Genomic DNA, 25,252 nt, shown 5'->3' on the forward strand with positions numbered 1-25,252 from the left:
CCTGTGTGCTCATGTGAGCACACGTATCTGTGACATGCATGCGTCTGCACGTGCATGCTTGTGTGTGTGCGATGGCACAGTGTTTACGTTGGTGTGCATATTTGCGAGTAGGTGTGAACACTGTTCCTGCACACTCGGAGTGCATGTGAACACGCGTCTGTGCGTGGGTATCTGTTCCAGAAGCTTCTGTGCCACCTTGTCTCAGTCGTCTCAGGAGTGTCCCCTGGAGACATTGCCACGTGGCTGGGGCCAAGGGTGCCTGTGTGGATCTGCCTGTGTGTCCTGTGGCCCAGGCGTGTTGGTGGTCCTGGCTGGGGCAGGAGCAGGGACGCATCCGCTGCCCGGCACATTGCAGGGCTGCCCCACGCTGGCTGGCGGTCAGCCGCCTAGCCCCGCCCTCTGCTCCTTGGTCTCATTCAGTTCATGATTCGGCTTCTGGGTCACCCCCTGCGATGCTCGGGGGCTGCTCACGCCGAGTGACTCCTGGCAGGGACTGTAGTGGTGCCGGGGATCGAACCCGGGCCGGCCGCGCACAGAGCGATCGCTCTAGGCCCTTTGCTCGTTGCTGTTGTAGGTGCCCGGGTGGGTCTCTTTGAGGACACGACACGGGCCTGGGTGACGTGAGGGACGGGGGTCCCGGCTCACGCCCCTTCCCCAGTCTGTGTTCAGCTCACGTCATCCGAACCGAAGCTTCCCCAGAGCGCAGCTGCTGAAGCCGCCCAGTCTGCGCTGGCCGGGGGTCTGGAGGTGAGGGGCAGGCAGCGGGGACCCCGAGTGCCTGTGGCCCCCGCAGAGGTACTGCGGTGCTCCTTGGATGCCGTGCCCTGAGGTAGCCTTGTGCTCATTGGCTGACTTGCCCTGAGGTGGTCGTGTGCTGATTGGACGCTGTGTCCCGTGGGAGAGGTAGCTGCATGCTCATTGGGAGCCGTGCATGTGGGTGGTGCCTGGTCGCACCTTCCAGTCCCGGCTCCGCCCCTGGGACGTGTCACCTGGTGCCTGTCCAGCCCTGGGGTCCCCACGCTTGTCCCCGGGCTGCATTGGGCTTGTGTCCGGCCCCCCGCCTGCTCTTCGGGGCCTCGGTATGGCCCAGGAGGGGCCCTGTGCTGCGTGGACCCCGAGGCCACCGGGGGCGAGCGGTGAGTGCGGGGTCCGGGCTCCCCATGGGCCTGGGGCCACGCTGACCGCTCCTCGCCCCGGCTGATGGAGTCGGTGCACGCCCGAGCATTCGGTCGCCTGTTCGGGCTCTGGACAGCCCCGTCCACTTCCGGGGAGAGCCAGAGCCTGGACAGGGCACTGCTGCCCTCGGGATGGAGCCCCCAGCTGGCGCAGGGAGTCCGCGGAGGGGCCGCAGTCAGTCGGGTGCTCCTGACGTGGGGGGGGCTGGAGTCCCCCCAAATTGTTGTTCTCCGAGTTCAAAGGTCAGGCCCTGTCGCGTCGCAGAGCCCAGTCCCGCCGGCCTCCCCCGGTGGGCAGTGCTGCACCCACCCCTACCTCCAGCCCCCAACTTGCCTCGCACTTCAGGGTCACAGTGTCCCTGGGATGATCGCCCAGGATGACGTCACCATGGTGACGGGGCAGTGGCTGCTGGCTGGGGGTCCGTCTCTGGGACCCTCTTGCCTTGTGGGGAGCTGGAACATGGAGAATAGTGGGTGGGCGGGACGGGGCCACCTCCTGCCCCAGGGGAGCTGCGATGCCCTGGCCGTGGGCCCCGGACAGCTGCCGGCCAACTGCCAGAGACGATGGGCAGGCAAATGCATTGCCAGGGACGACAGGCCCTGCCCGGGGGGCTGTGAGCCCATCGGCTCCGCTCTGGGAGGGAAAGTGGGGCCCGGTCGCCCCTCGGAGCAGGGCAGAGCTGGGGGGCACCCCGGGCAGGCCGTCACCTGCACTGCCCACAGGTACCTTTGCCCTGTTGAGACGCTGACCCCAGCTGGCACTCGGCACCCCCTGCCTTGGCCTGGGTGGGGGTGCAGGGCCTTCGGTGCCCACCGAGCCTGGGGGATGCCTGGGAAACCTACTTACCCAGATGCCTCATGGCCCACAGACCCCCTTCCTGGGCAGCAGAGGGCCTCAGCCACGGGCCGCCTCAGCCCATTCCCAAGGGGGTCCAGGAAGCAGCCGGTCCAGGGGACAGGCTCAGGCACCTCGGAGCCCCCTCTGCAGAGCCCCGACTGTGTAACTGCGCCTGGAGGCCCTGGGCCTGGGCGGACGGGATGGCGGCTCCCAGCCACCATCACCGGCGCAGTGAGATCTCCAGTACCGTGCGGGGGGCTGGGCTGGGCCAGCGGGAGGGTCTTTGGGGTGAAGGTCAGTGGAGTGGGCAGGCCCAGTGGCCGGCGTGCTGCGGGGGGCCTCAGGCGTCCCTGAGCAGGTTTCAGGCAGAGCCAGAACCGGAGCGGTGCATATTGGTGAGGGGTGCGGGCGTGGAGGTGGTCCGGACTCCATGTCTGGGCCACTGCTGTTCCCTCGCTCTTCGGTGTGGACTAGGCCCAGGCCGTACCCTGGAAGAGGCTGCCCTTGGCCCCACAGCTCAGCCACGGTGGCAGCTGTCTGTCGCCTCAGGCGAGGTGCTGGGAAGGTGCGGGGCCTAGTGCCTGTGCATGCCCCCCCCCAACACCCACAAACCATCTTCCTGCCAAGGTCCGTTCGCTTTGTCCCTTCAGTCACCCCGGGCATTGCTCTCAGGCACCACTGGTTGCTGGGTATCGGCACCGTTGCACCCCGAGGCGTCCAGGGACACCAGCACCTTTTCTCTGGGGCCTCGTCCTTGGCTTGCAGGGTGCAGGGTATCGCTAGCTGGTGTTGCCCTGAGTCATGCTAGTTGGGGTGTGAGGCCCAGGCACCAGGGATCCCTCGGAGCAGGCTCGGGGAGGGGGAGGGAAGCAGGCCGTGTAGACGCCCAAGCGTCTTGGCTCTCAGAGGGACTCGGCGGGGGGCACTGGGGTGGCTCCTGCCCAGTGGCTGCTGCTGGGGTTCTGGGAGGTGCCGGGCTGTGAGTCAGGCAGCAGAGCCACGCCCCGAGTCTGCCCCTGTGGTCAGGACACACCTTACCCACAGGGCGGGCGGCATGCACAGACGCTGAGTGGCCGGCCAGCCGGGCGCCCTCCCGATGCCCCCAGACCTGTCTCGTCTGGGTCGCGTCTGAGTGAGCTTCCTGCCCCCGCTGAGCGCTCGGCACAGAGGCCGCGGCGAGTGATGGGGCCGGGCTGGGTGTCCACTGCGCTTGGCCATGACCTCCAGGCCTCAGTCACGCCTCCCTGAAGTGTCTCGCGGGGCCAGCTGGGGCACTGGGGCTCCTGGTTTGGGTTTACTCGGGGCGTCACGACCCCATCACCAGTGCACTCTGTGGTGCCGGTTGGGAATTGCAACCAGGGCCCCACCCCGGCCCCCAGGCCCGCCCTGTCCTGCGAGTGGACCGGTCAGTGCCTGACTTCCCACTGCCTCCTGCAGGGTGTTGCTGGGTGGTCTGGGAATCCACCCGTTTTCCTCGCTGAGTTTTAGGTTTCCCCACCGTAAATTGGAGAATTTGGACCAGATGTTCCCTGGCACTTTCCCAGGCTTTCCCTTCTGCCGGGCTGCTCAGACTGGTCCTAGTCAGCGGGGCCAACCCAGATGAGCGGGGCAGTGGGTCTTGGTGCACGGTCTCCATGTTGCTGCCACAGTGCCACCAGGCACTGGCCCTTGGTGTTGAGGGAGCACCTCATGGGTACCCTCTTCAACTTGGCTTTTCCAGTTCCCTACCCTGTCGGCCGGGAATGACATCTGACCCCCCCCCCCCCCCCCCCCGCATAGGGCAGCCTTGTGGGCAGGATTGCCCACCTGTTCCCCCTCCCCCGGACTCAGTGGAGCAACTTGGTCAGGCCACAGCTGGGCAGCCCCAGGGCCTCTGCCCGAGGGGCATCTCTGGAGAGACCCCTGCCAGGTCTGGGGTGCACACTCCGGGCGGAGGGGGGCCGCGGGAGGAGGCTGTGCTGGGCCACCTGCTCAGTTCTGCTCTCTGGGTGGCCCCCCACATGGCCCCTTCCCTGGCCACTCCACAATGCTGAGCTTCAGGTGTGCCTGCGAAGGCGGTCGTCAGGGCCCCCATGCAGAGGAGTGCAGGGGCATCGGGTGCCTGGACACCACATAGGCGCGTTGCTGTGGGCAGAGGGAATGTGGCTACCCTCAGGGTCTTAGGGCCAGAGAGACCTGCGGATTTGCTGTCCGTCCATCTCTTGACCCACCCATCCACTGTCTGCCTACCCCATCCCTCCGTCCTTCCATCCATCCACCCACCCACCCACCCACCCACCCACGCTCCATTCATCTGTTTGCTCGTCATCCCATCTGTCTCTACATCCACGTCTGTTTATCATCCATCCAGTCTTTCATCTGTCATCTGCTCATCCTTCTGTTCATCTGCACATCCAAATCATCTACTACCCACAACACCCATCCACCATCCATCCATCCTCCACCCATCCACCATCCATCTGTCCATCTACCCACCCGCCCCCCTGTCCAGTCATCTGTTCACGCATCTGCCCACTGCTCATCTGCCCACTCGCCCAACCGCCATTCCGCCCACATACCCACCATCTGTCCACCCACTCACCCACCTGTCTGTCCACTCACTCACCTACTCATGTTCTTATCCACCCACCCACCTGCAGCCCACCCATCCGTGACAGCCCTGCAGCACCCCTGAGTAGAAGGCCCGTGAGTGCGCTGTCGCTGTCTTGCATGTGAGAGGGGTGTTTGGGAGCTGGCTCCATCCCGAAAGGTCATTCATTGGCGGCTCGGAAGTCCTTGGAGTCTTCTGGACTTTTCCTTTACTGCCTGTCTTTGGCTTCTAGTTCTGACCATCTCGAGGTGTGGCCCTCCCAGAGCTGCTGCCACTGCTGGCTCTAGAAGGGGCATTTTTCACGCTCTTGTTCAGCTGTCCGGGGTCCCACTCATACCCCTGAAGAAATCCCATCTGCTGGCAGTGCCAGAGCCCCGCAGCCTTTGTTCTTGCAGCCCTCGCTGGCTGGCTGCACGTGCTTCGTAATTAATCACTTGCTGGCCTCCTTTATGCGGAGAAGAAAGGGCGGAACGCTGCCAGGGAGCTGGGTAGCGGCCTGCGTGATTGGCTGCTGGCTGCCGCTGTGAACGAGTTTACTAATCTCGCCATTGGACTCCAGCTCTGGCTGGTGGCGACTGATAAGGTTTGTGGGCAGGCGCCGCGAGGGACACTGGCGATTAGGGCTGGCCTGGTCACCAATGTGGCCGAATCCTGGGCCCAGCTGAGCCCTGGTTCCCCTGCAGCGGGGGATCTGTCTGCACCTTTGTTCTTCCGGTTCACTGGTGCCGGTCCCCAGGTGCACGCCTGAGTTCTGGTTCCAGGGAGACCCGGGGTGACACGGAGCCGCATGGACAGCCAGCCTGAGGGGATTCTTCCCGGGAGTTGAAGGTTCAGAGTGTGCATGCGTGTGGTGTGCGTGTGTGTGTGTGCGTGTGCGTGTGACAGAGCAGGACACAGCCTGGAGACCCCTGGAAAACCAGCAAATGTCCCCGAGGTTAGCTTGTGGTCATCATGGGCGTGCTCCTGTTCCCAGCCCCACCCGTGGACACACAAGCACCCCAGAGCCACAGCAGAGCACAGGTGTCATGTGCAGGTAGCTGGCACCGTGTGGCCTTAGTGCACATGCTGTCCCTGGCACACGCTTCTGCTCTGCATGCGTGTCTGCTGCGTGTGCCCCCATGTGAGGGTCTCTGATTCCTGGCCGCCTGACCTGGGCTGACTGCTTGGGCGGTTCCCCATCTGGCTCCCCCACAGCCCCTCTCTGCCTTCCAGAACCTTCCTTTGACAAGTCCAGGTGTGGCAAGGCTGTCCTGCCACTGTGTCTGGAGCTCTGGGGCTCTCCTGGGCCTTCTGCACAGTCGCTGTGAGCAGGGGTCTGTGTCGATACCACCCGGAGGAAGGGGCTGGGGCCATCCCCCTGGTTGCTGCATGCTGGCCCGTTTCCCGACTGAGGAGGCCAGCCCCGCCCTGAACCTCGGCACTGTGATTTCCAGAGCAGCGGTCCCCCCGAAGATGGGTCCTAGTGGGGTGGGAAGTGACCCCGGAAGGGGCTCAGGGTCAGGCCTGTGAGCCCCACTTCTTGGGGCACTGCCTGCTGCCCTCGCAACCAGGTGGGTGTGCCACAGTGGAGGAAGCCATCTGTGAAACCGCGCCCGTCTGTCTCCCCAGGTCATCTCGGCCCTGTCGAGACTTTCCCATCACAGCATCGCGCAGAGCAAAGGAATCAGGTGAGCCCCACGGTATGCGGGCAAGGGCTGCTCTCAGGCCTATGGAAGCTCCCCCGGGGCTTCAGCTCTGCACACATGTGTGCATTAGCCTGCCGGGGCCTGTGGTGGCAGGTCAGCCTAGCGGTATCCCCACGGTCCCCGCCCTAGGCTCCTCCCCCACAGGGCTCGTGGAGCTCCTGCATCCCCAGGGCTCCCCCCTCCCCTCAGAGCCCCTGCCCCGGCCCCTCGCGCCCTCCTCCGCCCCACGACCCGCAGCACCATTTTCCTCCTTGATCATTCTGCATGAGCTCTTTTCCCCCGACACCTGGGGGGCCTGGGTTTACTCCTGGCGGGGCTAGGGGGAACCCTGTGGGGTGCCGGGAATCAAACCCGGGTCATCGTGTGCAAGGGCAGCGCCCTGCCTTCCGTCCTGTCTCTGGTCTGGCCTCCTGTGCGGGTTTGCTGGGGAGGGTGCAGGGTGTCCCTCCCCACCCGGCTCTCCAGCCCTGGCTGTGGCCTGCGTCTGTCCCGGCAGGGCCCGGAGCGCGGGGCTTTCCTGCCTAGTCCTGGCCAGAGTCCCTGGGACTGTGCAGGCCCCTCCCGCCCCAGAGCCTGCTCTTCCGAGAAGGGGCCGGAAGTTCCTGGCTGAGCTGCTGAGAAGCGCTGCAGCCCTTGGGGGCCTGCAGGGACCAGCCCTCTGCCCAGGCTCCTCCCCCGGGTGGCTCCTGCCTGCTGAGGAGCCCCAGTCCCCTGGGGCTGCAGCCCTCCTGGTCTCTGGTCAGGCTCCTCTGGTGCTTCCTGTCTGCTGGGTCCCAGCCCAGCCCCTTCAGCCTCCGCCCCTACCCCGAGCACATTGGTCCCCACCCAAGTGCTGGGTGCTGCGTCTGCCCACCCGCTGCCTGGCACACTGATTTGAGTCCACAGCTCCCAGCTCAACTCTGCGTCCCGGCGCCCTACTACGAGAAGCCCTCCTGATTTTCTGGGCCTTTCTGGCTCCCTGAGTCTGGCCGCACTGCTGTTCTGTGTTGCCTTCAGGGTGGGGTCGCAGTGGCCTGACCCTGGGCCAGGTCTGGCTGGCTGGCCCATGGGTGGCTGAGCACAGAAAGACGATCCCCAGCCAAACAAGGCAGCCTGGGCGGGCTGCACCCTGTGACCCACCCCATCATGAGCCCCAGGCTGTGTTCTTTTGCTTTGCTTTTGGTTTCATGGGCCACACCCCACAGTACTCCCAGCTCTGCCGGGATCCATCAGGGACGTGCCTTCCCCCTGTCCTCACTTTGCTTCAGACCTGCAGGGCAGCCCCCAGCGGTGCCTCCTCTGAATCCCCCACCCACCTGGGTGAGGCGCGAACCTGGATCTCACTGCCTGGCCTGTTCAGGCGCCTCTGCGCCCCCACACCACTCTCTGAGGCCACAGCGGGAACCAGGCTTGGCCTCGGTGTGGGCTCATGCCCGGGGCGTGCCCCTGCCCCACTCCCCCGTCCCAGGCAGGCCCAGGCTGGGACTCCGAGGTCAGTGCTCAGGACCCGCTTACCCAGGGAGCCCCGGCCGCGTGTTTCGCACCTTGCACTCCTGCCCTCAGAGGATTGACCTTGCCTCGCCCCCTCAGCTGCCCCGCCTCTACTTCTCAGCCAGCGAGGACGGGGGTGCCTTGGAGTAGGCGACCCTCAGGAGCCCAGCTTCTGGGACTCTGGCAGCAGTGTGGGGGGTCTGGGGGCCTGGGAGTCCTGCTGTGTGGAGCTGGGGACGTGGGCCGGGCCGCAGGTCTGAGGCGAGTCCACTCAGATCTGCTGTACCTGGAGGGTGGGGTGGCTGGTCGGGTATGTCCCCAGCCCTCCCCCCAGAGACAGCCGCCCACTCCGCCCACTGGGGTCTCCTGGGTCCGGGCGGCTGTGACCCTCAGCGCGGCCACCTCGGGCCCACACAGGACTCCAGCGCATGCTGACCGGCTTCCTCGTCTCCTCCAGCCGCCCCGGTGGGGTCTTGTGGGAATGGGCCGGGCAGCACCCACCCCCACCCACCACCCATTCCCCGTGCCCAGCCTTTCACCCTGGCCACTGCTCTACCTCTGCCACCTCATCTCTCGCCTGGCCCTCAGCCCGCAGGCCCGTCCCCCTTGCGTGTTCTCCCAGACTCTCTGTCGTCTGTCAGCCCTCCCGGCCATCCATCCTTCCCAGCGTCCACTCACCACCCGTTCGGTGTCCGCTGCTGCACCGTCCATCTTTCCATGCCTCTTTCTCGTCCTCGTCCGTCCTCTGCCTTTTCACGCACCCGTCCATCCCCCTGCTGTCCATCTGTCATCACCCACCCTCCCCTGCCCAGTCAATGCCGTCCACTCACTCACTGTCCCCACCTATCACGTACTGTCCCTCCTGTCACCACCCACCCACCCAGCACCTTCCCGGTGCCCGGCAGGTGCTGGCAGCGGGGCGAGCCTGGCCTTTCTGGGGGAGGGGGTGGTCCGTGATGGCACCTTGGCCCCGTCCCTGCCTGCTGGCTGCTTCTGTGGCCCCATTTCCGGGAGGGCTGAGCCCCCTGCTCCTCTGCAGAGCAGGCGCTTGTGGAGGGTGACAGCCCCTCTGTCCTCTCCGCAGGCCTTTCCCCTCGGAGGACACGGTGGAGAATGACGATGACATCTACCGCAGCCTGGAGGAGCTGGCCGAGTAAGGGGGGCCCTGGGTCCCTGAGGGCTGGGGACCCCTGCGGGATCCCCCGGCTGAACCCCTGCCGTGGAGGTGGGCGAGGCTCCTGGAGGCTCCTGTGCGGGTGACTGGAGCTGGGGATGCAGGAAGGGGGCTCTGGGGTGGGTTCTAGGTGGCTCGAGTCAGCCCCGGTCAGCACCTCGCCCAGGCCGCCCGGAGTGCGGGTCACCGCCTCCCGGCCACCTTCTCCGCCTGGCACCTGCCGACTCTCCTCTCCCCCACCCTCAGCCAGGTGCCGCCCGCTGGCCTCTCCTTCCTGCTGCCACCCGGAGGGGCACTGTGGGGCCCATAGTGGGGGGCGGACGGCTGCTGGGATCCCGGGAAGGCTCCTGCAAGGGAGCCTCCGTGACGGGAGGGGTGACCCTGGCTAGATGTCTGTCCTGGTGCGGCGGGGGCGGGGTTACCCCATCTGACCTGCTGCCCCCCACACAGCGAGCATGACCTGGGCGAGGACATCTACGACTGCGTCCCTTGCGAGGACGAGGGCGACGACGTGTACGAGGACATCATCAGGGTGGAGGTGCAGCCGCCCATGGTGAGCCGCGAGGGCCGCCACACCGAGGCCCTCTGCCTGGGACCCTCAAGCAGCCCCTCTGCTGCGTCCTGCGCAGGGGTGCCCGGTCAGCCCTCCGGGCCCCCGGACGGGCAGGGACCCGATTTCCCAGCCATGACTGCGGCGTTTGCGCCATCCCCCGGCTTTCCGGTGGGGGAGGGGCCGGCCTGGGCTCTGAGAGCTGCTTGCTGACGGGGGCCGCGTGCGGCTGGTGCTGAGATGTGGGGGCTCCATCTCCCCTGGGGAGCCTAGTGGCTTGTGCCCAGGAGCGTGGTCACTTTGGCCCAGCAGCCTGGCCATTGACCGTCTGAGAGGCTGTCGGGCCGCGCACTGCTGAGGCTCCCAGAGCTGCCAGAACCCACCCTGCACTGGTGGGGGCGGGGGGATGGGGGGAGCCTGAGGGCAGCCCAGTGCCAGCCGCTGTCCTTGGTCCTGAAGTATCATGGCCTGCCCACCCCGGGGGTCCCTGGGGCGGGGGCGGGGCGGCGTGTCTGCTGCCGTGCGTAGCACCGGCCTGAGGCCTGGAGCTGAGCAGCATGCGTGTTTCCCTCCTGCCGTGCCTGTCCGTGGGGCCGGCGACAGGGACAGTGCCTGGCAGGGCGGCTCAGAGGGAGGCGCCTGCGGGATGAGCTCTGGCCCAAAACCTGGTCACATTGGTGCGGGAGTGGCCAGGGCGGAGCCGGGGGGCTGGGCTGGCTTCCAAGAGCCCCAACGCCCAGGTATGGTGGCGGCTGGCCCAGCCATGCTCCTAACTTCTGCCATTCGTTTATTCACATGCCTCAGGTCAGGTACTTGCAGGTGAGTGCTGGGGGCCCGGCCCATCCTCCAGCACCCCCTCCCCTGCCTTCCGTGTACAGCAAGCTTGGGGCCCCGTCCCCAGGTCTCTGCACTTGGGGCTTAGGTCCTTGCCACCCCCAGGAAGTCCCACATCATCCCGGCCTGAGTGGGAAGGGGGGTGGCAGGAGTCCCGCACTCACGGCCCAGCGGCCCAGCCCCAGGACCTCGGGCGTGTGGGCACTGCACCCACTGCTGCTCTACCCCATCTTCTCCCGGACGCCTGCCGCACATACGTGTCCTGCTGGCCACAGCCTCACCGGGACACATCACAAGGGTCCTTCAGGGCCTCACCCCATCTCACCCTCACCCCAGGGCCCCCAGCTGCACCGGCTTCTAGAAGCTTCCATATGGGATGGGAAGGGCGGGGCCCTCGGAGTCCCCGCTGACTCCCGCTGGCGGCCCCGTCCTCCTGCAGAAAATGGGCATGAGCCGGGACGACAAGCGCAGCCGCTGCCTGCTGGAGATCCAGGAGACCGAGGCCAAGTACTGCCGCACGCTGGAGGACATCGAGAAGGTGCCGCCCCGTCAGCCGCGAGCCCCGCGCCCCTCCAGGCTGAGGCCTCGGCTGCCCTCTGACGGCTGCTCGCCCCCAGCCCTCCCTCCTGGCTGTCTCCTGCCCCAGCGGGGGGTTAGCGGCTGGCCTCCAGAGTGGCCTTCCCTGTTCACGTCCCTCGGGACGGGAGTTGATGGGTCACTCAGGCCGGGACTCCGGTGACCCTGGGGCCGAGCGTCTTTGCTGGCGGTTTTGGGGTGCGCAGCGCGAACTGGCATGAGAGGGCGCGGGCAGGTGCTGCCCCTCCGCCTCGTCCTCCCGTCGGAGAGGCCCATCTCGGGGGTCCCCACCGTGGTGCCCCCAGCCCTGTGGCCTTGAGCCTTGCCCCGTTGTGGGGGGACGGGTACTGGGCCCGCATGGAGCCTCCTGGGCCAGCCCACGTGCCCACCCACGGGGGGTGCTGACCCACCTCCTGCTTCTTGTCCTCCGCAGAGCTACGTGGGCCCCCTCAGGCCGCTGCTGAGCCCCGCGGACATGGCCGCCATCTTCATCAACCTGGAGGTGAGAGGCCATTGGCGGGGACGCTCCCTGGGGGGCACACGTGCTCCCCACTGCCCTGGGCTGGGGCCACCTGGACCGGCCAGGTGGTGGGATGGGGGAACACCGGCAGCAGCTCCCATTTTCTCTCAGCCACAGTGCTCCCGCCCTGTCCCCCTGGGCCCCAGACCCAGTTTACTCTGCCCGGATCACCCGGGGACTGTTGGCCACACACACAGGAAGCGGAACGGGGGGTGGGGGGGGCGGGGGGCTGGGGAGCTGTGTGAGGGGAGCAGGTCCCGAGGTTGTGTCTGCAGCCCAGGGACCGTCCCTCAGGGCCCGTGAGCCACACACTGTGATGGGGGTGGGGGGGCTGGGGCCTGGGGCTGCTGCTCCCCATCCCGACACAGCGTGGGGGCATGGGCCCGACTGCCGCGTGGGCAGGTGGGGCTGCTCACAGGGCCCTTGTCCCCAGGACCTGATGAAGGTGCACCAGAGCTTCCTGAGGGCCATCGATGTGGCCATGCTGGCGGGCGGCGGCTCCCTGGCCACCGTCTTCCTGGACTTCAAGGAGCGGTGAGTGGGGTCCCATCACTGCTGGACGCACTGTCCACGCTCTGTGCAGGGCCACTTGCTGCCTGTGCTGAGCAGCCCCTTTGCTCCGGGGACCCTGGGGGCTGAAGGACCCTGGAGTGTGGTGGGGGAGGGTGCTGCCTGTGACCCAGTGGGGTGCCCCGGGCCTCGGGCTGGGAGGGACATGGAGGCTGAGGCTGACTGCCCATGTTGAGTTGGGGGCAGTGTTCTCTCCTGGAGGTCAGCTCCGGGCAGGAGACAAGGGCGGGGCCTGAGCTATGGGGTGTGGAGCCCCTGGAGGCTGAACCCCCCTCCCGGATTAGCTGGGGATTTGACTGGAAGTAGCTGCTGAGGGTCTGTGCTTGCAGAGACGCAGAGTTTGCCTCTTGGGGGGTTGCAGGGTGCTGCCAGTGTGGGGTCCTGTCCCTACCCCTCGTACCTGGCCGTTAGTTCTTAGAGGTGTCACTGGTGAGAGCTGAGTTGGGGTTGAGGGGCTCTGGGGGGTGGTAGGTGGGCCCCAAGACCCCTCTCATGCCTGGCCTGTCTCTGGCTGAACGGGAACGGGGCCTGGGAAATTCTGTCTCAGCATTTCTCCCAGTGCTGGGTGGGACTGAGCAGTCCCCAAAACAGGCACCCTGGTCGGGAGGGTCCCCAAGGACCCCCATTACAGTCACTTGCTGCGCAGCCTCGCCAGAGCAGTGCTCAGCCCCCTTCCAGTGGGGCGCCTGCGGTCCAGACAGGGCCATTAGTCCCTCTGGAGGCCGGCTGACCATGGGGTCTCCACACCCACAGTAGCGGCCTGCAGGCAGCCTGGCCTGCACCCCTGCACTGCCCGCACCTCCCCCCAATGCCTGCACCCCGTACCCCTGCACTCTGCACCCTCACATTCCCGCACACCTGCACCCCACACTCCTGCACCCACACAGCCCTGCCCCTCCCCACGCGCCTGCATCCTCATGCTTCTGCACCCCACCCCCCGCATCCCCACACTCTCACACCCTTGCACCCCCATGGAGTGTGGGAGGGTGGGTGTAGTGTCAGGGAAGGGGGGAGAGCGACCCTTGGGGGTACCAGACCATCACAGACACTGGCTTGGGGAGCCCTCGGCTGTGACCTCTGAACTGTGACTGCGGCCCAGGGTCCCGCACGGCCCACGAGCTATCTGTGTGTGTCTGTGTCGTGCCTGCGTGTCTCACGTGTGTGTGCGTGTGATGCGCCCAGGCTCCTGATCTACGGAGACTACTGCAGCCGCATGGAGCATGCCCAGAACACGCTCAACCAGCTGTTGGCCACCCGTGACGACGTGAGGCAGAAGGTCGAGGTAAGGGCTCCAAGGGGGTCTCTGCGATCTCTGGGCGGCCCGGGACCCTCTCTGTGGGGGTCTCTGCACAAGCTGGGCGGCCCCAGGACCCTCTCTGGGGTCCCCACGTGAGCTTGGGTGGCCTCGGGATCCTCTCCCCGGAGAGGTTTGGGTTGGGGTGGGCCCCTTGTTCCTGGCCCCCAGGTATGAACCCCATGACCAGTTTCCTCTCAGCCAGGGGCTGTGGTGACCCTGTCCCTGGCACATGGGGACGCCAAGGGAGTGCCGAGCCCCAGAGCCCCACCTCATGCCCACCCCCCTTCCTTGCCCGGTTGCATTGGCGCCCCTGCAGCCCCGTCTGCTTGCTGCCTGGGGGGACTCCACTTGGCGGGTCAGGCCCTGTTCCAAGGGGACCTGGAGCTCTGGCAAAACTAGGGGTCGGGGCCCCTGTGCATCAGGGCCCCGGGTGAGAGTCTCCTGCTGTTGCCCATGCCCAGGAGTGCACGCTGAAGGTCCAGGACGGGAAGTTCAAGCTGCAGGACCTGCTGGTGGTGCCCATGCAGAGGGTGCTCAAGTACCACCTGCTACTCAAGGTGGGCTGCTCAGGGGGCACCCCCGCGGGCTGCAGGCTTGGAGGTCAGGGGCGCCTGGGGTAGCATCGCCTGTACTGGGTGGGGAGTGGGGGTGGGGGCGGGGTGGCCAGGGTTAGGCCAGTGAGGCCAGTGAGTTGCACTCCTTTCCCACTGCCCCCCGACTCAGACCTGCCTTGGGCGGGGGTGCATCTTAGCTTGGTCCCAGAGGGGTGGGGCCAGGCTCTTCCGGTCTGAATCATGGGGACCTCTGGGTGGGGGGCTTTTTCAAAGCCCTCAATGTCTCTCCAGCTTTGTACCACAGTGACCCCTGACCACAGATTTGGGGGGTGCCCTTCCCTGAGGGGGTCACTGGGCTCGGGCAGTTGAGCCAGATTGCAGGCTGCAGGGGCTTTGGGTGGTCGAGGCAGACAGCCCCCCTCACGCCTCCCTAGGAACTCCTGAGTCACTCCACGGACCGGCCGGACAGGCAGCAGCTCAAGGAAGCTTTAGAAGCTATGCAGGTGGGTAAACCGAGGCAGGACTGGGCAGGTGGGTAAGGCAGAGCCAGGACAGGTCAAGTCACCCTGGCCCCTTCCCTCTGGTCTGACTTGGGATGTCCCCAGTGGTGCTCCGGGCCTGGAGTGGGGCTGCAGTGTCTGGGTGTCCGTCCGTCCCGGCCCCCAGCCCCCCTTCCTGGCTCCTGGGCCGGGCTGCTGCCTGGTTCCTGCTGTGGCCACACTGCCCCCTGGTGGCCAGTTGGAGGGCTGCAGCGCATGGGTGCCTCCCCTTCTGCCCAGCCGCGGGGCTGATGCCCAGAGAGGGACCAGCTGCTCACCCCTCCTGCCTCAGTTTCTTCCTGTGCCAAGCCGGGGTGCAAAGCCTCCTGCCCTGATCCCTCTTGTGGACATGGTGCTGCAGAGACCCAGACCTGGACGCAGGGGCCAGGTGGATATGGGCCCCGATCACAGCGGGTCTTGGGCACACAGAGGGGCCTGGGCAAAAGTCAGGATGAATGGGCAGGGCTGTGCCCTACAGGACCTGGCCATGTACATAAACGAGGTGAAGAGGGACAAGGAGACTCTGAAGAAAGTGGCCGAGTTCCAGAGCTGCATCGAGAACCTGGTGAGACGGGGCGCGGAGCAAGTTTGATCCCAGGCACTGCGTAATAGTCTCCAACACCCATACCCCAGCACAGCACCCCACAACCACACCCACCACCGCACACCCAGCACCCACACCCCAGTACCCTCACCCACACCCAGCACCCACACAAGAGCTGGTGGCCTCATGTCTGTGCAGTGTTGCCTCAGGGACCGAGGGATACATGCCCGTGTGGAAGGTGGGATGCTGCCCGCCGAGCCCAGCCCCCCACAGCTGCCAGTCTGGTCCCCCACTCTAATCCCAAGCTTCAGGGATGGGTGCAGGCGGCAGTGACCCCCAACTGGTGGCCCAGCCTTGGGTCCCCAGCAAGTGCTGAGGGGTGTAGGCCCAGCTGCACCCGTGCCTTACAGTCACCTGCGTTAGCCCCGGGTGTGGGCGCGCACCCGCTCGGAGGCTTTTCCTTGTTGGTGACTGTGGGTGCTGAGCCCCTCTGCCCACCCCCTCTGGTGCTCATCAAGTGCGTGTGTGGCATCTGGGGCCAGGCCGAGCCTGGGTCAGCAGCACTCGGACTGCCGTGTGGACAGGTGCTGCGGAGTTAACCCAGAAGTGCTTTGGAGTCAGGCAGGACCCTGGCGACCTGTCCAGCAGGGCTGCATTCTTGTTTGTACCCTGGCCACTTCTGGAAGGCTCGGAGGAAGACGCCCTGTTGCCTGCTGGTGTCCAGGGATGTCCCTTTGACTCTCTGCACCCTAGACCCCATCCAGGTGACCCTGTGGCTCTCTGTCCCCTAGATCCCCTCTGAGTGTCCCCCCGGTTCTCTGAGCCCTTGTCTCTGTTCAAGTGTCCCCACGACTCTCTGCGCCCTAGGCCCCGTCTGACAGACGTGGGGACCAGCACGGAGGTGCCATCTTGCTGCCACGTCCCTGGTACACTCAGTCCTTGTGACCCAAAACTGAAGCGTCTTGCGGGATCCGGGGAGGGTCCAGGGCCGGTCCCTGGGGCCCAGCCACCCCTTCCGGGGACCAGGGGGCTCAGGGCTCACAGCCTCAAGGTTCCCGCAGCAGGTGAAGCTGGAGGAGTTCGGGCGGCCGAAGATTGACGGGGAGCTGAAGGTGCGCTCCATGGTCAACCACACCAAGCAGGACAGGTGAGCGGCCTGCGGCCAGCCGGGTCCTGCGCCCTCCCTGCACCCGTGGGGGTCCAGCCCCAGCCCAGGGCTCCTAGTCGAGGCGGTGGACTGGCAGAGAGGGGGAGGCGGGTGGGTGCATGTTTCCCGTGAAGGCAAGTTTGGGGGGTGGGGAGCCCTCAGGGCTTCTGCAGGGACCGACTGGGGGGCCAGGAGAGAGCGCCTTGCCCGGTGCTGACGGCCCCCTGCCTGGCGGCCCAGGTACTTGTTCCTGTTTGACAAGGTGGTGATCGTGTGCAAGCGGCGGGGCTACAGCTACGAGCTGAAGGAGATCATCGAGCTGCTGGCCCACAAGGTGTCGGACGACCCCATGAACAACAAGGACATCAAGAAGGTGGGCGGCTGGGCTGGGCTGTGGGGTCGCACGGGTCGGGGGAGTGCTGGCTGGGTGCTGGGCTGGGCAGTGGGCATGTCCACGTGCAGCACTGGGTGGGCATGGGCGAGGCCGCTCCCTGGGCTGGGCTGGGCGCTGCACATATCCGCACGCAGGGCTGGGGCTGAGCATGGGCCAGGGGTCCGCAGGGAGCTGGGTGCGAGACACAGGCCAAGGGGCCCGCAGGCAACGGTTTTGCCCTTCGCAGTCCCTGCACCCGATGCCCCTGGCCCCCAAGGGATGAGGGGGCACTCCCAAGCCTCCCGCAGGTTCACAGCCAACTCCTCTCCGCTTCTCACCCCCCATGGAGGAGGGTTTGGGGCCACATTGGCCCCCGGGACAGGAGGGCCAGAATTTACTGTGGGACCAGGCTGTAGAAAGGCCAGGCCTCGCGGGGGTGGGGTCAGACTGCTGGGGGCGGGGCCAGACTGACGGGGCGGGGCTAGGCGGGATGATGGGCTGGACCCTGGCCTGCTGGTAGTCGGGACTGGCCGGGCCCTGAGCTTGCCTACCGGGACTGGGGCACTGCTGTGGTGCCAGGCAGCCTTGAGCGCAGTTGTGTGCAGCTCTGAGCTTAGCAGCGGTTCAGGAGCCGGTTTGCTGGCACTCCAGCTCTGGACTCAGAGCTCTCACGGACACAGACCCAGAACCCTAACCTGGACATAGCTGCCCAGCAGCAGGGCCCAGCAGAGGCCTCAGCCCCCCCACCCCCCGCTGTTCTCGCTGACCTGTCCCTCTTCCTCTCCCATGCTGCCCAGTCTCACGGGAAAGTGGTAAGCACTGGGGGCCACTCGGGGTCTCCCTGGCCGCCTCTCCCCTTACAGCAGATGTGCAGCCAAGTGTTCCCTTAAAGAGGTCCGTAGTGGTGGGTGAAGCCCCTGCACCTCCCGCTGTGCCAGCTGCTCCCCCCTCTCGTGCACATTCCAACGGTTCTCTAGGAAAGCTCCAGGAGGTGGCTGGGCGAGGCCCTGAGCAGGGTGGGCAGTGGTCGGCAGGCTCGCTTGGCCGCTTCCATTTCACTGCACATTCTCAGCTTCAGGTGGAGGTGCTGGGGTGATGGGCATGAGCACAGGCATGGAGACACATGTGCTGTATGTACACACAAACGCAGGTCGCAGGCCCCTGGAAGGGGGACACGTGTACTCTCCACACACGTGGTGTTCAGGCCGTGTGGCTTGAGGAATGCCCGTGTCAGTGCACATGTGGGTTCCTGTTAGCATATATGCACATGCCAGTGAGTTCCCATGTCCGTGTGGCCCACGCGTCAGTGTGTGTGCCAGTATTTCGTGTCTGTGCGTGTGTCCCAGTGTGCCCGTGTCTGTGCATGTTGTGTGCCAGTGTGTCTGTCACTGTCAGTACATGTGCCAGGGTGTCAGCACTTAATTCGTGTCTGTGTGTCTGCATGTCAGCGTGTATTTTGTGTCAGCGTGTGTGTTGGCGTGTGCAAGCCTGTGCCCGTGTGCGCGTGCCCGTGTTGGTGTGCGTGTGCCTGTGCCAGCTCCTTCTGTGCTCGCCCGCAGTGGTCCTACGGCTTCTACCTCATCCACCTGCAAGGCAAGCAGGGCTTCCAGCTCTTCTGCAAGACCGAGGACATGAAGCGCAAGTGGATGGAGCAGTTCGAGATGGCCATGTGAGTGCTGGGGGACTGGGGCGGGGTGGCCACATAAGTGCTGCCAGTGCTCAGAGCGGCCTTGTCTTGTGGCATCTCCCACCCAGTGCCCTGGGGCCCTGCAGAGGTGAGGGCCGGGGTCAGTGGGGCCAGTGGGGAGGCTGGGGCTCTGGCCTGGTTCTCCCTATGCAAGGGTCAGGTGACCACGAGATCCGAGTGCCCCAGTACCTCAGAAGAGGGTGGCACACTGCCTGGGCGCCCTGGCCGGCAGGGCTGGATGGGGTCTCTGATGTCTGCAGCCGTGGGGGTCACATGAACTCAGGCCACACCCCCGCAGGAGCTGGTCCTCCCTGTGCTGTGTGACGTCAGAGCTCGGGGTGCTGGGTTTGGGGTCTGCCGCAGGTCCAATGTGAAGCCCGACAAGGCCGGTGCCAACCAGCATGCCTTCCAGATGTTCACATTCGCCAGGACCACCACGTGCCGCGCCTGCCGCATGCTGCTCAGGTGGGAGGGCGCCCGGAAGGCTGCGCGGGCTGTGGTGGTCTCGGGGTCCTCATTCCATCCTTCCTACACAGGGGCACTTTCTACCAGGGGTACCTGTGCGCCCGGTGCGGTGTCGGTGCGCACAAGGAGTGTCTGGAGGTGACACCGCCCTGCAAGACAGGTGAGTGCCCAGGACGCGTGGATGCTGCCCCGCCTCAGGCCCTGAGGCATTGGGAGGGAAGAGTGGCTCCATGACAGCCCCAGCAGGCCCACAGGGGCAGGTTCTTGGTGGGCACAGGCGCCCGCAGTGGAGTTGCAGGTTTCTGACCCGAGGGAAACACCCAGCACACATCATCCCCGCTGGAGAGGCCTGGTCCGTCCACCTGAGCCGTGTCAGGAAATGGTGCACGTGTCGGCACACGCACACATGCACACACACATGCACGCACAATCCCTGCCCCTTTCTCGTGCCCATTTGGCCGGTGGGAAGCCCAAGGCAGTGGCCAGCCAGGCATCCAGGGCCTACCTGGAGAGATGAGTGTGAGGGGTCGGCCATGCCCAGGGCAGCTGAGACACGTGGTCAAGCCAGAGAAGCTTCTGAAAAGCTTCTGGCCCCCCCAGAAGCAGGGGGCCGCGGGGTGGGGTGTGCAGAGCCAGGCCAAGGCCTGGTGGGGGGACCCTGGGGTCCAGGCCCTCTGAGGCCAGCATGCTGCTCCCCAGGCTGGGGGTCCTATCCTTGAGTGCCTTCTGGGTGCTGCAGCTCCTGCCCAGCTGTGTTGTTCAGCCTCAGACTCTGGGTCCGGACCTGGGACCCCACCACCAGCAGCCCCTCACTCCTCCCCAGGGCGCCCCTCACAGCCACGTCTTCATTTGCTCACTCACACTGCCCCCTGGTGGCCACATAGCATCACTCCAGACTTGGAGCACACGCTTCCCTATTCCCTGGGCCCAGAAACAGCCTTAGTCATCAGGCCTGGAGGGAAAGAGCGGGAATGGAAACAAGACAGGAAACAAGGACTGTCTGTGAACTTAGCTGGAGTCCTGGCATCCCCATGCTGCGTGGGCGTGGGGCCTGTGTGGTCCGCGACTCCGCCAGACTCTGACTCCCCCACTTCCTCTCCAGGTTCCCCTGCAGACGTGGTGAGTCCCTGCGCGGGCACCCTCGTGGCTGAGCCCTCGTGCCACTGCGCCCTGCCTGCCGCCCTGCAGGCCCCAGAGCTGACTGAGCTGGCATGTGGGTCTAGTCACGTGAACAGATGCTCCCCAGGCCTGTGGGCACAGCTGCCTCCCTGGAGAGGGGCACGACTCCTAGTGCCCAGTGGCAGGACCCGGCCCAGAGGGAGGGGGCAGCCCCAGGCCTGAGCTGGCCAGGGCAGGCTTCCTGGAGAAGGTGGGATTTGGGAGAGTGGCCTGTCTGAGGCAGCCCTTGGTGGAGGGTGTGTGAGTACCGGGGTCCTTCCTGGGGCGAGGCCCGGCAGGTCTGTGTCCTCACGCTCTGTGCCGTCACCCTTCCCTGGGGCTGCGGGCTCACGGGTGCCAGGACAGCGCCTCATCAGCACTCTTGTCTGCAGGACACCCCCGGAGCGGGACCAGGTGAGCTACTGCCCAGCTCGGGCTGTGCCTGCCCACGCCCTGGCAGCTCCCCACCTGCAGAGGATCCGGGGCCCAGCCCTGAGGCCCCGGCAGATCAGTCGACACACGCACTCTGGCCGCTCTGTGTGCTGGGCTGTCCTGGGCCCTCATGGGCCTTCCTGAGTCCTCCTGCACCCTCCTGGACCATCCTGGGCCATCCTGGGCTGTTCTGGACCAACCTGAGCTCCCTTGGGCCACCCTGGGCCTTTCTGGGCCCTCCTGTGCTGTCCTGGGCCATTCTGGACTATTCTGAGCCCTAATGGGCCTTCCTGAGCCCTCCTGGGCTGTCCTGAGCCATTATTGACCATCTTGAGCCTTTCTGGGCCATGCTGGGCTACCATGGGCCATTCTGGACCATGTTGGACCATCCTGGACCATCCTTCGCTCTCCTGGCCTACCCTGGAGGCCTTCCTGGACTTTCCTGGGCCGTCCTGGGCCATCCTGGGCCGTCCTGGACTGTCCTGGGCTATGCTGGCCCTGGGCTCAGGGGCTCTTGTGTGTGGGCCAGAGAAGGGGGTCCCTCTGGAGCGCAGCCTCTTCCCCTCTGTCCTCTTGCACTGAGGGAGCAGCCTGGGGAGCTGGGCGGGGACCCCACTTCTGCTCTGGTCAGGCCCTGGATCCTACCCTGCCCAGGTTCTCATCCAGGGGATTCCCATTAGTTTCCCCCATGGCTGGTGGTCCCTTTCTCCTTGTGGGTCTGGAAGATCCCCCCGTCATAGGCAGGCCCCCCCTGCACCCTCAGTGGGCTTGTCATTGGCCACTCCTCTGCAGGCGTCTCCTCTGCGGACTCTAAGCAGCCCGCGAGGCCCCCAGTGAGCTGCATGTCCCTGCAGGTCCCAAGATGGTGGCTGTGCAGAGTTACCACGGCAGCCCCGCGCCCCCCGGGAAGCCGGTGCTCACCTTCCAGACGGGCGACATCATCGAGCTGCTCAAGGGCGACCCCGAGTCCCCGTGGTGGGAGGTGGGCCTGGGGCCACCTGGGTGTGGGTGACCCCGAGTCTTCATGGTGGGAAGGGGAGCCTGGGATTGGGGAACAGGGGGCTCGGAGTCCACAGGTGGGGGGCCCCAGAGTGCCCCAGCACCCGGCCCAGCTTGGGCCCTTCCCCTCCTGCCCTGAGGACAGTCACACAGGATAGTCCACCGAAGCTGGCGTCTGGGTCGGCTGGGAAGTGGGACTGCCCGCCCCCTGCGCCCATGCCTGGCCCCACCCAGAGCCCAGCACAGGCCTGGCTCGGGGCAGCCTTGCCGTGAGATGCAGCTGTGGCTGCAGCGGGGCAGGTGGACTCTGGCCCGTGTCCCCCTGGGTAGTGACCGCCAAAGGTCACATGGCCACATGGATCGGCAGCAGGCAGGGGCTATGTGGGCTGGCAGTGGGCAGTGGCGCGCTCCTGCTCCGGCCCACACTGACGGTCTCTGCTTCCAGGGCCGGCTGGTGCTGACCCGCAAGTCTGGCTGCTTCCCCAGCGCGTCTGTGAAGCCATGTCCCGCGGACGGGCGGGTGAGTGGGTCCACGGAAGCGTCATTGTGCGGGAGCTGGGCTGGAATGGGCACCTCGGGTGAGCGTCCCTAGAGGGGCCTGTGTCACAGGGGCTCAGCCCAGCACTTTTCTCTGCATGGTGGGTCTTCCAACTTGGACCCCACCCTCGCCACCAGACAGGCCCTGGGGGGCCTTCAGCTGGACACAACAGTCCAGCCGGGCAGCTGGCACCACTCTGAGTCATGAAGAGACAAGTCTCTTGGCTCAGCCATTGATCATGGAAGGACCCCCTACAGACAGGAAAGACCCCCATGAAGACAGGGCCCCACACACAGGACGGACCCCCACGAAGACAGTAGAAAGTGGGGCCCTCACCCTTGGCCGTTCTTCGCGTGGTGCCCTCGGCTGTGGCTCCAGTCACAGATACCGCAGCAGAGAAGGGTGGCCAAGGCCAGCTCACAGGGGCCTCGGCCTCAGTTTCCCCGTGTGCATGGTGTTTGGAGGGGAGACGAGACGGGGTGAGGGACTCAGGGGTAGGTCAGGGCTGATGAGCCACCTCGCTTTCCCCGCCGTCTCTACAGCCGCCTGTTTCCCGGCCACCCTCCCGTGAGCTTGACTACACCATGTACCCCTGGTGAGTGTGCCCTGCGCCCCTCTGAGGTGGTACATCAGGTGGGGGGTGTCAGCGGGGTCCTTGGGCCAGTGTCTGACCTGGGGCTGCCGACTGGGTGAGGCTCGGGGTGCGTGTACTGCCACGAGGCTCGGCAGCCAGACCCCCGGGGATGTGGGGGACTGGGGACTACCTATCAAGCCCCTCCAGGAATGGGGGGCTACATGAGGTCCCCCAGGAGTTTTGGGGGCTGCTGCAGGCAGTGACTGCACAGCCCCATTGTCTGAGGTGCAGCTGGGTTCATTCCTGACGCCCCCTGGCGTCTGCGCTTGCTTGGGCCCTGAAGTGCCTGGACGCACCGAGACTGGCTCCCCCTGGGCCTCCTGAGCATCTGCTTGAACAGGGTCACCCCCAGGGGACAGGCTGTGGGGGGCCCTGGGTGCCAGGAGCTTCTTCAGTGCGCATCCTCCCTGGTGGAAATCCCGCCTCCCGCCTCCTGGAAGCCGAGTTTGGGTGTAAGTCGGGGCTGGTGTGGGTGCTACCGGCCGCCCACTGAAGACGCCGCACTTCCCCCACCAGGTTCGCTGGCAGCATGGAGAGGCAACAGACTGACACCCTGCTGAAGCCCCACGCCAGCGGCACCTACCTCATCCGGGAGCGGCCGGCTGAGGCCGAGCGCTTCGCCATCAGCGTCAAGTATGTGCCCGCGGGGTGTCGGGGACCAGCCGTGCCCTCGTCCCCCGAGCATCGTCTGGGGTGATCGGAGACGCACCAGTCTCAAAAGTTCAGGGTCAGGGTGGGGTGCTGAGGGGCTCTCTCGGCCCGGAGACTGCAGATCCCCTCTCCAGAGGCGAGGCCAGGCTGGGGATCGCCTCGAGCTGGGCCCAGAGGCTGGCCCTGAGCCTCCACCCTGTGGAAGGGAGCCAGTGGGAGGGGGAGCGAGGGGCTTGTGTGGGGCCCGAGTCCGCTTGACCCGTGGCCTGCTCTGTCCACACCGCAGCGCTACCCCGGCCCAACTTTCTCCACCTCTCTCCCACGAGGGGGCTGGCGTCTGGCACATGTGTGCATGAATGTATGCCACGAGTGTCTGGGCACATGTACACATGCATATGTGCGCAGATACACATGTGTGACTGTTATGTACCAATGGGCTTGTGCGAAAGTGCACGAACGTTTGTGCATGGGTGTGGCTTCTGCAAGGGTATGTGCATGTCCCTGATTGTGTATCACGTGTATGACCGTGTGCGGGAGCACGGGTGTGTTCACGTGTGAAACACGTGGCATGTAGTGCTGTGCGTGCCTGCACGAGTGTCTCTTGGTGCTAAGGCTCGGGTTGCAGATACCCTCTGGGCCCTACAGAATGGCTGCGGATGGCAGGTCCGGGCAGCTGGGAGCCTCAGGCACTCCACACCTTTCCTAGCCTGCCTTTGGCAGGTGGACGGGGTGATGAGGGAGACGTAGACGTGAGGTGTGGAGAGCCTGCAGGCTGCGGTGGTGGAGGGGTGGTGGAGGGCAGGCGGGCTGGGCGGCTGGGCTAATGGACGCTCAGCGCATGCCTGAGGCACCCCCGCCCCCAACGCAGGTTCAACGACGAGGTGAAGCACATCAAGGTGGTGGAGAAGGACGGCTGGATCCACATCACCGAGGCCAAGAAGTTCGAGAGCCTCCTGGTGGGTGGAGCCCCCTTCCCGCAGTCCCCCCTCCCCGTGACCCCGCGTCCTGGCCGTTGGATGCAGTGAGACAGCGTGGGGCCGGGCGCATGAGCGCTCGGGGCTCTCCCCTCCCCATTGTCCACACACTCATCTCCTCCCCCGCAGCCCAGAGCAGGTCAGAGACATTTGGAAGGGAAACTGCTAGATTGAAGTGTTTCCTGACCTGCCTGCCTGGGACAGGAGAGGGACTGGGGTTTCTCAGGGGTCCGGGAGGTTTATCTCCCATGTAGAGCTGAAGGGGTGGGAATGAGCAGGCAGGGCTGCAGGAGGACTACCTGGAGGCAGTGGCATTGGGTCAGGTGCATCTTGCAGGAGCTGGTGGAGTACTACCAGTGCCACTCGCTCAAGGAGAGCTTCAAGCAGCTGGACACGACCCTCAAGCACCCCTACAAGTCCCGGGAGCGCTTGGCCTCTAGGGCCTCCAGCCGGTCCCCAGGTAAGGGCTGTCCGCGTGCCCTGAGCTCACAGACCGCCGCTTGCTGCTGCCTGGGCGTGACAGGCGTCGGGGCGCCCCAGCTCGGTGCCCTGACCTGGAGGTCAGCGTGGCCACGCGCGTAGGCCCTCCTGCCCCTTGAGTGCCCAGGGACATGCCCACTGTCCATGGCCTCCAGGCCCACTTCCCCCATGACGCCGCGCCCAGAGCTGCCCGTGAGACGGGACCCCCAGGAGAGCACGCGGCGGAGGGGGGGAGGAGCAGGGACAGGCCTGGCCTTCGCTCTGCTGCGCTGCACTGTGTCCCCGCCCCACACTGTCATGGTCTCCCCCACACCCACCCATCACTGTCTCTCCCCGGTCACTGCCTCTGCCCTGTTCCGGCCTCTCCCCTACCCCAGCCTCCGCCCTGTCACGGCTCTCTCCCGTCACTGTCTCCCCTGTCACTGCCTCTCCCGGCACAGCCTCTGCCCTGTCATGGTCTTTCTCCTGTCATGGCTTGGCACAGCCTCTTCCTGTTTTGGCCTCTCTCCCGTCACGGCCTCTCCCCCGTCACGGCCTCTGCCTGTCACGGTCTCTCTCGCCTCTTTGCAGCTTCGGGCGCCTCCTCCAACTTTTCTTTTCTCAGTCCTCAGGGCCTCAGCCTCGCTGCTCAGGGCTCCTCCGCCCCGTTCTGGTCAGGTCAGGTACCACCACTGCTCGGGCCTGGGGGCTGCCGCCCACCCGGCGCTGGCCAGCTGCCTGCAGCCTGGAGGGGTGGGAAGCACGGGGGGCTGCGGGGCACGGGGCAGGGACGCCCACCCAGGCCCTGCCCTGTTGGCA

At 65.9% G+C, this 25,252-nt stretch overlaps 1 protein-coding gene across 4 annotated transcripts in view; it reads left to right on the plus strand.

The window, feature by feature from the left end:
* Positions 1 to 25,252, plus strand: part of VAV2 (vav guanine nucleotide exchange factor 2) — a 46,235-nt gene that overhangs the window by 16,914 nt on the left and 4,069 nt on the right. The window contains exons 3-27 of one of the 4 annotated variants that reach the window (XM_056132724.1): positions 6,212 to 6,270; positions 8,843 to 8,911; positions 9,383 to 9,485; positions 10,756 to 10,854; positions 11,326 to 11,394; positions 11,846 to 11,946; positions 13,165 to 13,264; positions 13,741 to 13,836; positions 14,268 to 14,336; positions 14,851 to 14,937; positions 15,978 to 16,063; positions 16,304 to 16,436; positions 17,234 to 17,248; positions 17,996 to 18,105; positions 18,487 to 18,588; positions 18,660 to 18,748; positions 19,691 to 19,707; positions 20,139 to 20,160; positions 21,033 to 21,160; positions 21,623 to 21,697; positions 22,258 to 22,310; positions 22,866 to 22,982; positions 23,869 to 23,956; positions 24,311 to 24,434; positions 25,025 to 25,111. In XM_056132724.1, the coding sequence (XP_055988699.1) occupies positions 6,212 to 6,270; positions 8,843 to 8,911; positions 9,383 to 9,485; positions 10,756 to 10,854; positions 11,326 to 11,394; positions 11,846 to 11,946; positions 13,165 to 13,264; positions 13,741 to 13,836; positions 14,268 to 14,336; positions 14,851 to 14,937; positions 15,978 to 16,063; positions 16,304 to 16,436; positions 17,234 to 17,248; positions 17,996 to 18,105; positions 18,487 to 18,588; positions 18,660 to 18,748; positions 19,691 to 19,707; positions 20,139 to 20,160; positions 21,033 to 21,160; positions 21,623 to 21,697; positions 22,258 to 22,310; positions 22,866 to 22,982; positions 23,869 to 23,956; positions 24,311 to 24,434; positions 25,025 to 25,111 (2,098 nt within the window). Of the gene's footprint in view, positions 1 to 6,211; positions 6,271 to 8,842; positions 8,912 to 9,382; positions 9,486 to 10,755; positions 10,855 to 11,325; positions 11,395 to 11,845; positions 11,947 to 13,164; positions 13,265 to 13,740; positions 13,837 to 14,267; positions 14,337 to 14,850; positions 14,938 to 15,977; positions 16,064 to 16,303; positions 16,437 to 17,233; positions 17,249 to 17,995; positions 18,106 to 18,486; positions 18,589 to 18,659; positions 18,749 to 19,690; positions 19,708 to 20,138; positions 20,161 to 21,032; positions 21,161 to 21,622; positions 21,698 to 22,257; positions 22,311 to 22,865; positions 22,983 to 23,868; positions 23,957 to 24,310; positions 24,435 to 25,024; positions 25,117 to 25,252 lie in introns of all 4 variants that reach the window. The other 3 variants (XM_056132723.1, XM_056132726.1, XM_056132727.1) reach the window with 3 other exon arrangements.

Source organism: Sorex fumeus, unplaced genomic scaffold (genome assembly GCF_029834395.1).
Source record: "Sorex fumeus unplaced genomic scaffold, SorFum_2.1 ptg000095l, whole genome shotgun sequence".
NCBI lineage: Eukaryota > Metazoa > Chordata > Mammalia > Eulipotyphla > Soricidae > Sorex > Sorex fumeus.